Below are 14,685 nucleotides of genomic sequence, written 5' to 3'. Positions count from 1 at the left end.
ATTTTCTCACACACACCAGATATAACAGGCAGTATTTTGAAAATACTTTTACATTTTAAAGGTCTTAAAACATCTTTAATATAAAGTAGCTATCTGACGGAATAAATAGTTAAATTGCTTGATTGAGAAATGTGCCCCCGCCTTCCGCCCGATTGTAGCTGAGATAGGCTACAGCGCCCCCGCGACCCCGAAGGGAATAAGCGGTAGAAAATGGATGGATGAGAAATGTGCTAAAGTTAAACTCAAAGCATTTTTCTCTCTTTGTTTGCATTAGAAGTGTGAAACCTTTTACACGGGGGCCACAAACAGAAAGGAAATCATCAACATTTAATATCTCTTTCTCGTTATGTCTTTTTGCTGTATTTTAGGCCTTGTTTGCACTGCTGGTCAACTCCAATTTTTTTGTATCGGATTTTTTCTTGTCCATGTGAACAGTGCATTCCAAATTTTTCATATCCAACCAGGCCTCTTTCTTTTGTGGAAATAAATCAGATATATATGCGATACGTCTTCAATGTGAACGCTCCCGCGTTCCGGTCGCATTCATCCGACCAGAACGTCATCAAAAAGCGATAGGCTCCGCCAAAATAGATGGTTACAAAATAAATGATTGACAATGGAGCAGAAAACAGGTGAAAATAGTGTTTTAGGAACTCACAATTCAAATTTGCCACTCTTGTCTCCGACTGCTCGCCCGCAAAATATCCCGTTAAACTGTTAGAGCCAAAATACTTTTAGTCTTCCTTATTAATCTTCTACACACAATAATTCGGTTCAGAAATGTTGACTTCGATTGCAAAAAATCCTTGAAATGGACCAGTTCTGAGGCAGACTAGAGTACCGTGTTTACTTCCAAATACACTGCAGTGTGTGCGACGTCATGTCCGCATGCGGGTCAAGTTGCATTCACATTAGAAATCACATTTTTTTGTAATGTGAACGGCCACATAAAAGATTGGATTTGACAACAAAATCCGAATTGGACATCTGACCCTGCAGTGTGAACGTAGTCTTATTCAGTTTCTGGTAAGTTTTTACCTACTTTTAATCCTCCAATTTAAAAAAACAAGCCATGGGCCACAAATGGTCCTTGAGCTACATTTTGGACACCCGTGGTTTACACTGGATTATTATCCTTTATTCATATTCTATCATATTTGCATGCATAAAAACAATACAGCTGCTTTGAAAGCCTGCAAATGTTTCTTGAGTGTGGACGTGACCTCCAGTAACCTCTTTTTCTCCTGCAGGATTAGAAAGGTGTGGCAGAAAAGGAAATGTGGAGTCAAATTCGGATGTTTGACAATATCTCACAGCACGGTGAGTACCAGTAAACCTGACCAACTGTCTTCTCTTCATTTAATAACCCTTCCATTTTCAAACATAAATGTTTTGCAATATAATCTCACAAAACTTACTCCAAATGTGTGTGTGTGTGTTCAGATCAACCGACCACCGGCCAAGTTGAACCTCCTGACCTGTCAGGTGCGACCAACTCCAGAGGACCGTAGAGCCTTTGACCTGGTTACTCGTGAGTTCGACCTTTGATGCTTTACCCAAACGTCCTGCAAATGCCTGACATTCTTGATTTAGATATAATGCTTGTATAAAAATATTTAAAATTATTAAAACTAATATTTTGTCATAATTCAATAAATATAAATCAGATTAACTAATTTTTTAAAATGTTAGTTATTCAAAATTAATGGTGCGCTGCATTGTCATAAAACAAAAGGTCATTAGATAAATAAAAAAAGTATTTAAATGAATACATTCTTGTTAACGAAATAGAAAAAAATACTTTCCACACAATTATTTTGGGTTTATATGTCACTATTTAATCAATTAAATTAACAATTTGTTGTGCTGTTTCAAATGTCTTTACGTTATGTGTACAGCTCCACTAATGGACATTGGAGTGTTACTTTCAAAGGCAAAATTAAAGTATTGCTAGAAACATCATTTTATATGGGACTTTATTGTATTATATGTATAGTACATGTTCCAAAAAGAAAAAAAGCATAAAACACTGTATATTTAAATATACTAAATGTAAAAAAGGGAGTAAATATTCAAAATAATCTAGTTTGGTTACGCCATCATGAGCGCAACACAAGGTTGTAAAAGTTTCAACTACAATTCTAAATAAGATGTCAAAAGCAAACTGAAATCAAATACACACAGCTTAAAGATTCATCAATACCTATTTATGATGATTTATCAAAATATAAAAGAAATATACCTGAACAGAACGCTCATGATGGTTACACCAAAAATTAACGCTATGAATCGCGTTTTTCCAAGTTTTTGGGGCATTTTTATGCTATTTCCAAGCATCTCCTTTTTATTATCGTTGATTTTAAATGGTCAAACTAATGCATATTATATATGCAGGCCCTAGTAAACAAAAAAAAGTCATATTTATTTTGATTGTTACATTTTGAAGTACATTTTTGCAGGTGGGTGCGAATGTACCCATTACCAGAGATGTACACATATACTGTAGTAATTATACCACACAATTTGTCATTTTGATTAATTCCCAGTTTTTTTTAATTTGTATTTATTTCAGTTTGGCTGGCACAATGACAAAATAGAATAAAACATGCTTCTCATCGTTATGCAATTTTTTTTATTTATTTGTTTTTTGGTTTTGCATTTTTACCATATTTAATTTTTATTATAACATGTTTTGTATTTCAGTTTGGCTGGTATAATGAAAAAAAAAAGAATAGAACATGCTTCTCACCATTGCACTTTTTTTTTTGTTTAGCATTTTCATTATAACATGTTTTAAATGTATCTACCTTTTTGTACCCCATAATAATAGGTCATTGTTTGATGTTTTTATTTGTTTTATTATTTGCTCAAATTTATGATTTAATTATTTTACTAGTATGTTTTTTTCCACAATACTTTCTAATATAATGAGATAGAAGTAGTAAAACAATCGTGTGCTGCTTTCACTTTCATTTATGGTCACACTTTATCTCCACTTTGTCTGTTTAACCAACCTACATTCATTGTTCTCTTCTTTTATTTGAACTTTATTTAAATCAAACTCTTTATCACTACCAATGCTCCTACTCCACAGATAATCGGACATACCATTTCCAGACAGAGGACGAACAGGAATGTGTGATGTAAGAATGAATTGTGCATTCATTTGTCTCCTTATCTCATCTGTTTACTATGCTGCTAGTCACTGCTTGTCATGCTCTGTTAATTTGCAGCTTAGATGTGTATTAAAAAGAGTTATGTATGTGGCACAATAATGTAGTAGAGTAAAACTGAAATGCACCAGCACACTTTAATGAGGTCCTAAAAGAAGGCTGATTGTTTGTGGTGTACCTAATCAAATGTCCTAAAGTTGTTTATGCAACAAGGAGGACACTCTACAGGAAACAAAACACAGAGTCTTATTCGAAGGATCACTTTAGACCAGATGGGTGGAAATTCCCACTACCTCACTAATGTGCAAGGAAGCTTTGTGTGTTGATGTGGGAATAAAGAACAGTGCATTATGGGTTTGATGTGGCTGACTCCCTGGAGGATGTTTGGAAACTAACTATTTGTACAAAAGAAGTACAGTGGAAACCGCTTAAATTGGTCCAGCTTCTTTAGACAACCCATCTGTGTTGACCAGCTCATTTAGTACTTGTCCACCGCATTCTTATTACTAAAAAGTGCTCGTTTAAGCCGATGTCGACATAGTATTTCAGACTCAAAGCGGTAATTTCTCTGAAAAATGTCTGTTTATTTCGGCGTGTGTTTTAGTATTGTCAACTTCCTCGTTTGTTGCCAAGCCATGCAACTAAAGCGTGCACAGTGCGACTTCCTGTTGAGTGCAAAGTTAGCTTCAGAATAATTTTTAGAGTGTTCGCTACCTAAAGAAAAATGTGTGCATTATGATTAAAGGCCTACTGAAATGCGATTTTCTTAGTTAAACGGGGATAGCAGGTCCATTCTATGTGTCATACTTGATCATTTTGCGATATTGCCATATTTTTGCTGAAAGGATTTTGTAGAGAACATCGACGATAAAGTTTGCAACTTTTGGTCTCTGATAAAAAAGCCTTGCCTGTACCGGAAGTAGCAGACGATATGCGCGTGACGTCACCGGTTGTGGAGCTCCTCACATCTGCACATTGTTTACAATCATGGCCACCGGCAGCGAGAGCGATTCGGACAGAGAAAGCGACGATTTCCCCATTAATTTGAGCAAGGATGAAAGATTCGTGGATGAGGAAAGTGAGAGTGAAGGACTAGAGGGCAGTGGAAGCGATTCAGATAGGGAAGATGCTGTGAGAGGCGGGTGGGACCTGATATTCAGCTGGGAATGACTAAAACAGTAAATAAACACAAGACATATATATACTCTATTAGCCACAACACAACCAGGCTTACATTTAATATGCCACAAATTAATCCCGCATAACAAACACCTCCCCCCTCCCGTCCATACAACCCGCCAATACAAATCAAACACCCGCACAACACACTCAATCCCACAGCCCAAAGTACCGTTCACCTCGCCAAAGTTCATACGGCACATATATTTCCCCAAAGTTACGTACGTGACATGCACATAGCGGCACGCACGTACGGGCAAGCGATCAAATGTTTGGAAGCCGCAGCTGCGTACTGCGTTACACATACAAATTAAACAAAATGCTTATGGCAACATTCTGGTTGCGTACTCACGGTACCGCGTCTGCGTATCCAACTCAAAGTCCTCCTGGTAAGACTCTCTTTTGTCCCAGTTCTCCACAGGCCAATGGTAAAGCTTGACTGTTATCTTTCGGGAATGTAAACAATGAAACACCGGCTACGTGTTTGTGTTGCTGCAGCCGGCCGAAATACACCGCTTCCCACCTACAGATTTCTTCTTTGCTGTCTCCATTGTTCATTGAACAAATTGCAAAAGATTCACCAACACAGATGTCCAGAATACTGTGGAATTTTGCGATGAAAACAGACGACTTAATAGCTGGCCACAATGCTGTCCCAAAATGTCCTCTACAATCCGTGACGTCACGCGCAGGCGTCATCGTACCGAAACGTTTTCAGCAGGATATTTCTCGCAAAATTTAAAATTGCACTTTAGTAATCTAACCCGGCTGTATTGGCATGTGTTGCAATGTTAAGATTTCATCATTGATATATAAACTATCAGACTGCGTGGTCGGTAGTAGTGGGTTTCAGTAGGCCTTTAAGATACACAACAAAATGACCACACAAGCTCTTTTAGATAAGGTATGATGTATCATACAAACGCGGAACTATCTAAATTGAAATTTGCACACATTGAAGAAAACAATGGCCGTTTTTGGTCAGCTGTTGGGGCTTCAGCAAAAGTGCCAGCACTGTACCAGAAATGACAAAATTAGCTGTATACAGCTAAGGTTCAGCCTGAGTGCACTGTGCTATTAATAATAAACATGTTTGATCCTCAGCTGGGTGTCGGTGCTGCAGAACAGCAAGGAAGAGGCCCTGAACACAGCACTGGGAGGAGACCAGCTCCACCTCCAGGACAGCTGCCTGCAGGAACTTTCCAGAGCCATCATCGCAGAGCTCCGCCACATGCCGGGCAACGAGGCCTGCGCTGACTGCGGCGCCCCAGGTCACAAGATTTATTTCATAGTCTGCCAAGGAGTTTCCAATGGCGTGGGTTTGTTTATCTGACGCCCTCCTAGAACAGTTTGACTTGTATCATCTTTGGAATCATTCATAACTTGAACACATTTTTGTTGTATTTTAACCAAATCTGCCATTTTGTGTGCTTAATCTGAAGTGTCAAATCAAGTTTAAGACAGATCTGATCCACATTGCACATTTTACTGCAATTTACACCAACAGGCCACATCACAAATCTTTACCTATTTGAGCCAAATTTGCCAGGTGTATGTATGGTCAGAAGCTGGCGTGTCACACCAAATTTAATCGGGTTCCGATCCAGATTGCCCATTTGACAGCAACACATACCGACTAGCCACAACATTAGGTACAACTCCCCGCACTTGTAGGGGCAAAGCGTCCACAAATCTTATCCCATGTGAGCTAAATTTGCCTTGTTTATTCATAGTCAGAAGCTGGAGTGTTACACCAGGTTTAATCTAGATCTGATCCATATTGCAGATTTACCAGCAATTTAAACTGGCCACATCATTAGGAACAACTCGCCGCACCTGTTTGAGCCAAACTCCCACAAATATTTCACTATTTGACCCAAATTTGCCATGTGTATGCATGGTCAGAAGCTGGCGTGTCACGCCAAATTTAATATGGATCTGATCAAGATTGGCCATTTGACGGCTATTTACACTAACCGGCCACAACATTAGGTACACTTGCTCAAGTTTTGATCATTAATTAAACAATATGTTTACAGCAGTGTGTCAACCACCACCCCTTAGGTATCATATCACTAAGATTGGTTGTTTTGGTGTTCCCAATGGAAAATCCAACATGTTCAGACACATAGGTTTCAGTTTGAATTACTTCTACTGTTAATACTACAGTTACTATGTGTGTCTATTCGTCTTTTTAGAGAGTTTACCTGTATTTTTCTATTTATATCATAGATCCAACATGGTTATCAACCAATCTCGGCATCTTGACTTGTATTGAGTGCTCGGGCATCCACAGAGAACTTGGTGTTCACTACTCCAGAATCCAGTCCTTAACCCTGGACCTGCTGAGCACCTCTGAGTTACTGGTACCAATGAAATAAACTGTTTTAGCCCATAAAACACACCATTATGTCACTAAATAAGTAATATAAGCATTTTACGCGACAGTTGGCAGTGAGCATCGGGAACACAAGATTCAACGACATAATGGAGGCGGGGCTTCCGAGTGATGCTGTCAAACCTTTGCCCCAGAGTGACATGTGAGTCTAGTGTTTTTACAATTAGCAAGCCACCTATACAAATGTTTATATGTTTAAAAATGTATATATTTTTTGTGTGACCACCAGGAATGCCAGAAAAGAGTACATTGTTGCAAAGTATGCCGAACGTCGTTACGTCCTGCGAAGAGACACGCCGGAACCGGGACAGCTCTGTGATGCCGTGAAGAGTCGAGACCTGACTTCTATTCTGCAGCTTTTTGCCGAGGGAGCAGACCTTACCAAACCACTTTCGATAACGGATGTAGAGGTGACGGCACTGTTTATTACAGCTCATCGCAGCATATGATAGCATGTGAGCAACATTAGTTAATTAAATACAATGGAAAATATGCCCCCTAGTGGCTCTGAGCAGCATGCAACATCATTGCCACAATGTTTAGCAGCTGTTCTTGCTATGATGTCACCGTTTACTGAAAACCAATTTGTGTTTCAGCTCACAAACTAACAAAAACAGAGATGCATCTGAATGAATATCAACAATGTAACAAAATGATTAACATAACTAAATCATACACATAGTGAAAATAAACCTAGAAAAGAGTGGAAGAATATCGATCTCATCACGCTATCATACTGATACTATCCTCTGAATCGATGCTATTGATATTTGGGGTCGATCCCACTTTCCAAAACACAGCTGTCATATAAATGAACTGCTAATATGACACATTTGTATCAGTTTTAATTTAAAAGCGGTCCAGGGTAAACGACTCCGCCATTTTGCCTGAAGCCTCGTCGTCTTGTGTTTCATCTAATTGTCCCCTGCTGCTAGCTATTCACTGTCTGCTCAGTGTAACATAACCAGTGTGTCTGACGTGTGCTTTGTTTGTAGTGCTTGGATCCCGTTTGTTATTTCAGCTTTTCGGTTGAAGGAGCTCACATCTCTTGAGGATAAGTTCGACTAGCTAGTTAAAATATGCATGCATGGTTCCGTATTGCTTTTCCTTTAATCTCCTTGCCAGCTTAATCTTTGCAGTTTTATTAAAGTTAATAGAAAACAAAAGATATTGCACAAGAATCTCGTGACATTAGCTGCACGCCCTGCACTGTTTTTTATTGCAGTGACTCAGACGTGTTGCAGATGACAGTTGGAAGCAGTCACTAATTGAGGTCATGCCCTGATGTGACCTTTGAACCCCAGCTACTTTCATGGATTTTTGATCATTTAACGCAGTGTTTCTCAATTATTTTCTGTTACGCCCCACCCCAGGATAAAAAAAAAATGTTGCGCCCCCCCTACTCTCTGCCGTGATTACAAATAATATCCTTTGTCTGTAAAATTATAAGTACACCTCTGCATAACATTGTATCTTGCTTAACATTAAATACAACAAAATAGAAAAATTTACAACAAACATATTGACATTTTTTAGTCTGTAACAGAAAATATATAAAGTGCACCAATTTGCCTGAAATAAAAAAAGAAAACAATTCCTTATTTAAACTTTGAATATTTTTTTAAATGACTTGAACCATTTAAAACTGAAAAATACATTTAAATAAACTCAATAGATAATACATTGAAATGTATCAGCAATATTAATTCAGAGCACAACATAAAACATTTTATCCTACAAAACAAAAATGTATAAAACAAATAATTGCAGAGTTTTCTTTTTATCAAAATGAGGAACTTAGGGTTAATGATTACACCGAGCATGTTTTGTAATGCACAGCTTTTCAAAGCAGTGTTTGAAGCATGATACTGATTAAAAAATGTTCCCTGGGATCACGCCATGCTCCCCTAGGGGGATCCCGCCCCACTATTTGAGAAGAACTGATTGAATGTGATCAAACAAACCAAAATACATCATGTTTTGACTGGTAGCGCTCTAAAATGCAACTTGTGCCAATTTACTATCTAATGTTGAATTATGTTCAAAATTATTGTCTTAAAGGGCCTGTTTGCAACTTCCTGACAGTAACATTTTTCAAAGCAAAAAATATAACAAGAACACCACCGGCTAGCTTATTTTACCATTAGTTGTTTAACAGGCTCATTTGTTTGACAAATTCTCTTTATTTTTCACAATTACAGAGCTTAAAACATTTTACCGGAATATAATTAATTAGTGTTTACGGTGGTCACTCGCCCGGTCTCGTCAACACGTACGCGCAGGGAGCGTGTGCACATATACAAAAGCAGTCCAAGAGTAGCATCAAACAATTTGCAGTCATGTTGTTATGATAGAATATACATTCAATCACAGCTAACACTAGCTATCCAAATTGCTATTATTAGCTAACAACACCTAAAGCGTGCATGTGTTACGTACATACGTAATTACGTCGTTACGTACGAGAAGCCATAAGAAGGCGGGATATACTATGTAAAATACTTTGGAAAGTTGGCGTCCTCTAATATTAGACTGATAGATCTTAGATCCCAGGCGTCGAACATCGTCTTGCTTTCGAAACAAAAGAACTTCACAAAGTATGACTGGAAAGCAACATTATTCTACCATTTCTTTCATGCATATGTGTAAGTTAAAATCATTTGGGTTCTTGCAGACCACAATCCTACAAATGACTACCTGATTTGTTCAAATAAAAGATAATGATGTTCTTGGTGATGCTGCTCCACTCCAGTCCTGTAGGTAGCAGTAATGTGGCTGAAAAATGCTGCATATAGTACATCTGGAAAGTATTCACGGTGGTTCACTTTTTCCAAATTTTTTTATGTTACAGCCTTATTCAAAAATGAAATACATGTATTTTTGTCCTCCAAATACCCAATAATGACAATATGAAAACATTTTTTTTTAAGCCAATTTATTAAAAATAAAAAACTAAGAAATTAAATGTACATAAGGGGCATCCTGTTTTAATTGATCATCCTCAAGATGTTCCAATAGCTTAAGTAGTGTCCACCTGTGGTAAATTCAGTTGGTTGGGCATTATTTGGAAACCTGTCTATATATAAGGTCCCACGCTTAACAGTGCTTGGCGGAGCACAAAACAAGAATGAAGTCGAAAGAATTGTTTGTAAACTGTCAAGATATGTTATGTCTGGAGAAACTAATCTGGGGAAGGGTACGGAAAAATATCTGCTGCCTTGAAGGTCCCAATGAACACAGTGGCCTCCATCATCCATAAATGGGAGAAGTTTGGAACCACCAGGACTCTTCTTATAGCTGGCAGGCCGTCTAAACCGAGTGATCAGGGAAGAAGGCCTAGTCAGGGAGGTGACCAAGAACCCGATGGTCACTCTGTCAAAGCTACTGGAGTCCTCTGTGGAGAGAGGAAAACCTTCCAGAAGGACAACCATCTCTGCAACAATCCACCAATCAGGCCTGTTTGGTAGAGTCTTCAGACGGAAACCATACCTTCGTAAAAGTTTGCCAAAGTGCACCTGAAAGACTCTCAGACCATGAGAAACAAAATTCTCTGGTCTAATGAGACAAATATTGAACTCTTTGGTGTAAATGCCAGGCCTCATGTTTGGTGGAAACCAGGCACTGCTCATCACCAAGCCAATTCCATCCCTACATTGAAGCATGGTGGTGGCAGCATCATACTTTGGGATGTTTTTCAGCGGCAGGAACTGGGCGACTAGTCAGGATAGAGGGAAAGATGAATGCAGAAATGCACAGAGAAATCCTGGATAAACTTGCTCCAGAGTGCTCTTGAACTCAGACTGGGGCGACGGTTCATCTTTCAGCAGGACAGCGACCCTAAGCACACTGCCAAGATATCAAAGAAATGGCTTCAGGACAACTCTGTAAATGTCCTTGAGTGACCCAGCCAGACCTGAATCCGATTGAGCGTCTCGGTAAAGATCTGAACATGGCTGACGCTTCCCATCCAACCTGACGGAGCTTGAGAGGTTCCGTAAAGAGGAATGGGCAAAGAAGAATTGGTCAAAGAGGAATGGGCATAGAGAAATGGGTGAAACTGCCCAAAGATAGGTTTACCAAGCTTGTGGCATCGTATTCAAAAGATTTGAAGCTGTAATTGCTGCCAAAGGTGCATCAACAAAGTATTGAGCAATTTTCAAATTTCTTCCTTCCTTCTTTTTTTTTTTTCATAAATTTGCAAAAAAGTCTTAAAAAAAATAAATAAAAGAAGAAGCTTTTTCAGTATGGGGTATTGTGAGTAGAATTTTAAGAACAAAAATTAACTTATTCCGTTTTGGAATAAGGCTGTAACATAACAAAATGTGGAAAAAGTGAAGAGCGGTGAATAGCTTTTTTCCATGGCAACTTGAGGGTCACTTCCCCCACTTGGCCCCAAAGCAAATAAACTGTAACAGCAAAAAGTGACAATGAATGAATCCATCCACACTTTATCTGGATCTTAACCAAAATGTTATGGCTTTTCTCCTTGGCCCATTCACAACCCCACGGTTGTGTAGCTGGGTTGTCTCGGGGGTAAAATTACACCAAAAAGTCAATCAATGTTTTTGTCACTTGTAGGCTGCCAAAGAAACAGCTCTCCATCTGGCCGTGCGCCTTGAAGAAAGAAGCTCTCTGGCTATCGTGGACTTCCTGTGCCAGAACAGGTCAGACCATCAACATTCAGGCTGTTAGCCATCATTTGATGATTTATGTCTTGTTCAGTTCTCTCAAAGCTGATTAACATTCCTTTTTTGATGCCACAGCAACTGTCTGGAGAAGAGAACAGCCGAAGGCAACACAGCTTTGCATTATGGCGTCCTTTACCACAAGCCTGAATCCCTCAAGTTGCTGCTTAAAGCCAAGGCCACTCTTCACATCGGTACTTTTTATTTGGTTATTCTGTTTCTACATAAAACATTAAATGTGTTAAACGTGTTTTTTTAATGCTTTCCTTCCAGTGAACTCTGCAGGAGAGACAGCTCTTGATATGGCCAGAAGGCTGCAACACACACAATGTGTTGAACTGGTGAGTTTGCTTAGGACAAACTATGTAGTTCTGGATTGTTACTTTGAATGACAACAGCATGTTTGCCTCCAAAAATACAAACATTTATTTGAGCTGTATAAACAATATAATGTGTACCTCAGGGCTGCTGTCTATTTATATCAGGGTGGGTGGTGGCTGGTACGGGGGAATGAAGTAATTGTAAAATTTGCATAACTGCCAATTGTGTATTTGCAAAAAGTGAACAGAAAACATGAAAAGCAAAACAAATAAGTTTAGAACTACAAATTACCTTTTTTCACAACACTAAACAAACAAGACGGAGACGCATGTGGACCACAAAAGCATTTGGCACTTCTTAGGAATATCCTTCGTCACTCTAAAAAAGGGCTCTTCACGAGTTTTGTCACCTGTAAAGAAGATTGTCTAGAACAGGGGTCCACAAACTTTTTGACTGGGGGGGTGGGGCGCGCATTGGGTTAAAAAAATTGTATGCATTTGCTCGTTTTGACGTTAGTTTTTCTGACAAAATGAACCGTAATAATATATACAGTAGTTATTAGAGATGTCCGATAATGACTTTGTTGCCGATATTCCGATATTGTCCAACTCTTAATTACCGATTCCGATATCAACCGATACCGATATATACAGTCGTGGAATTAACACAATATTATGCCTAATTTTGTTGTGATGCCCCGCTGGATGCAATAAACAATGTAACAAGGTTTTCCAAAATAAATCAACTCAAGTTATGGAAAAAAGTGCCAACATGGCACTGCCATATTTATTATTGAAGTCACAAAGTGCATTATTTTTTTTAACATGCCTCAAAACAGCAGCTTGGAATTTGGGGCATGCTCTCCCTGAGAGAGCATGAGGAGGTTGAGGTGGGCGGGGTTGAGGTGGGGGGAGGTTAGCGGGGGGTGGTGTATATTGTAGCGTCCCGGAAGAGTTAGTGCTGCAAGGAGTTCTGGGTATTTGTTCTGTTGTGTTTATGTTGTGTTACGGTGCGGATGTTCTCCCGAAATGTGTTTGTCATTCTTGTTTGGTGTGGGTTCACAGTGTGGCGCATATTTATAACAGTGTTAAAGTTGTTTATACGGTCACCCTCAGTGTGACCTGTATGGCTGTTGACCAAGTATGCATAAGTACTCTAAAGGATAGGTGATAAATAATGCCTTAATCGGACGGCTCCCTTTTTAATGAGCTTAAAATCATGTCTTAAAACATATTTTTACTCCTTGGCTTTTAAACCAGCATGAAAGTTGTGTGATTTTAGTCTATTTTATTTTCTTCTACGTATTTTATGTATTATTCTCTTTATAGTTAAATGTTTTATACAATTGACTCTCCTTAGTTTTATTCTGTTTTTTAACTCCTGTGCAGCACTTTGTGCAACTTTTGTTTTTTGAAATGTGCTATATAAATAAAGTGGATTGGAATTGAATAATCATGTATGAATAAGAATCAGGTTAGTGATTAGTTGAGATTATTGTCCTTAGTTAGATTCTATTAACAACATATGTCTGACCTGTTTTCTTGAAATAACTCATTAATGCATCTTTTGAGTTTTTAAAGCAACGTTTAAAATTCGTAGCTGTTGTATAAAAAAAACACCCAACCAGAAAAAAAGTTTTGTGCTCCTTGTGTTTGCAGTTAGAGCTGGCTCACAGTGGGAAGTTTAACTCTCAGATTCACGTAGAGTTCATGTGGGACACTCAAGCTCAGGAGATCTATGACAGCGAGGACGACCTGGATGACAGGGTAAACATCTCACCGTGTATTTACACATCTGGAATGAATGGATACAATAAATAAGAGTTGCTGTCTGTTATTCTAGGTAAGCCCATTACCAAAAACACGTTCTCCCGTGTCCTCAAACGGAGGCTTTGGATCCCGCTGGAGTATGATTAGTGGTGCTGGTGGCAATCCAGGCAGCAGACCTTGTCAGACCTATGAGAACCTAGACTTCCTGTACAGAAACCCACCAGCCAACAGCGCCCCTTCTGGAACATCCATGCCACCACCGCCGCTGCCTGCTAAATCCACCCCAAAAGGTAAACAAGCATTATTACCTTCTCAGTGGCCTTGTGGTTAGAGCGTCCGCCCTGACATCAGTAGGTTGTGAGCACCCATTGCCTCCCTGCTTGGCACTCAGCATCAAGGGTTGGAATTGGGGGTTGAATCACCAAAATTATTCCAGAGCGCGGCCACCGCTGCTGCTCACTGCTCCCCTCACCTCCCAGGGGATGGAACTAGGGGATGGATCAAATGCAGAGAGTAATTTCATCACACCTAGTGTGTGACTATCAGTGGTACTTCAACTTTTAACTTGAACTTTACTGTAAATGCAAAAATGCTGATGCAGAATAAATGGGACAGGTCTACCTAATATCGTGAGTAATTGACTTCTGATTTTCTCACTTAGGTCGCTCCGACCCTCAGCTCTCGGTCACAACACAAGAGGTCAACGTCCCTGCACCAAGACGCAGCTCCAACCCGACCGTCAACACCCCCATTCCACAGACGCAGGCCAGACAGAGCCCTACGTCTCCCAGTGTAGAAAGTCAAAGCCCAGGTGCTGGAAAACCACACAAGGGGAGTGTGTTTAGGGTTCACAGATTCAGTGGGGAGGGGCAAGCCTTCACTGGCTCCACTTCACAAACTGCTACCACATCCTCCCAGAACCACATCGGACCTGTCAGGTAAGAGACTAAAAATGGACACTCCACCATCTCCACATTGCTGGAGGGATCTGTTTTCCAGCTGCCCTCAGTCTCCTCTTAGATAAAATCTGTTGAGATGTAAATACAGGAGTGTCATTCCCCTCCATTGTGGTCGTTTCTTTGCAACTCTGTTCCAAATGATGCGTTTGATGTGACTTGGTTTTTACAGTATGAGTTACAGTACTGTCAGAGCGGAACACT

At 39.5% G+C, this 14,685-nt stretch overlaps 1 protein-coding gene across 1 annotated transcript in view; it reads left to right on the top strand.

The window, feature by feature from the left end:
* The window catches only part of asap3 (ArfGAP with SH3 domain, ankyrin repeat and PH domain 3), a 56,284-nt gene that overhangs the window by 37,617 nt on the left and 3,982 nt on the right, over nucleotides 1-14,685 (top strand). Inside the window, exons 11-23 of the mRNA XM_062041458.1 lie at nucleotides 1,251-1,320; nucleotides 1,444-1,531; nucleotides 3,095-3,143; nucleotides 5,457-5,623; nucleotides 6,585-6,718; nucleotides 6,801-6,892; nucleotides 6,980-7,160; nucleotides 11,329-11,414; nucleotides 11,514-11,629; nucleotides 11,709-11,776; nucleotides 13,415-13,522; nucleotides 13,599-13,815; nucleotides 14,187-14,463. Of these exons, the coding sequence (XP_061897442.1) occupies nucleotides 1,251-1,320; nucleotides 1,444-1,531; nucleotides 3,095-3,143; nucleotides 5,457-5,623; nucleotides 6,585-6,718; nucleotides 6,801-6,892; nucleotides 6,980-7,160; nucleotides 11,329-11,414; nucleotides 11,514-11,629; nucleotides 11,709-11,776; nucleotides 13,415-13,522; nucleotides 13,599-13,815; nucleotides 14,187-14,463 (1,653 nt within the window). The remainder of the gene's footprint in view (nucleotides 1-1,250; nucleotides 1,321-1,443; nucleotides 1,532-3,094; nucleotides 3,144-5,456; nucleotides 5,624-6,584; nucleotides 6,719-6,800; nucleotides 6,893-6,979; nucleotides 7,161-11,328; nucleotides 11,415-11,513; nucleotides 11,630-11,708; nucleotides 11,777-13,414; nucleotides 13,523-13,598; nucleotides 13,816-14,186; nucleotides 14,464-14,685) is intronic.

The sequence above is a fragment of the Entelurus aequoreus genome, linkage group LG03, assembly GCF_033978785.1.
Source record: "Entelurus aequoreus isolate RoL-2023_Sb linkage group LG03, RoL_Eaeq_v1.1, whole genome shotgun sequence".
Taxonomy (NCBI): domain Eukaryota; kingdom Metazoa; phylum Chordata; class Actinopteri; order Syngnathiformes; family Syngnathidae; genus Entelurus; species Entelurus aequoreus.
Note: the sequence above shows the minus strand (reverse complement) of the source record. Positions and strands in the feature narration are given on the sequence as shown.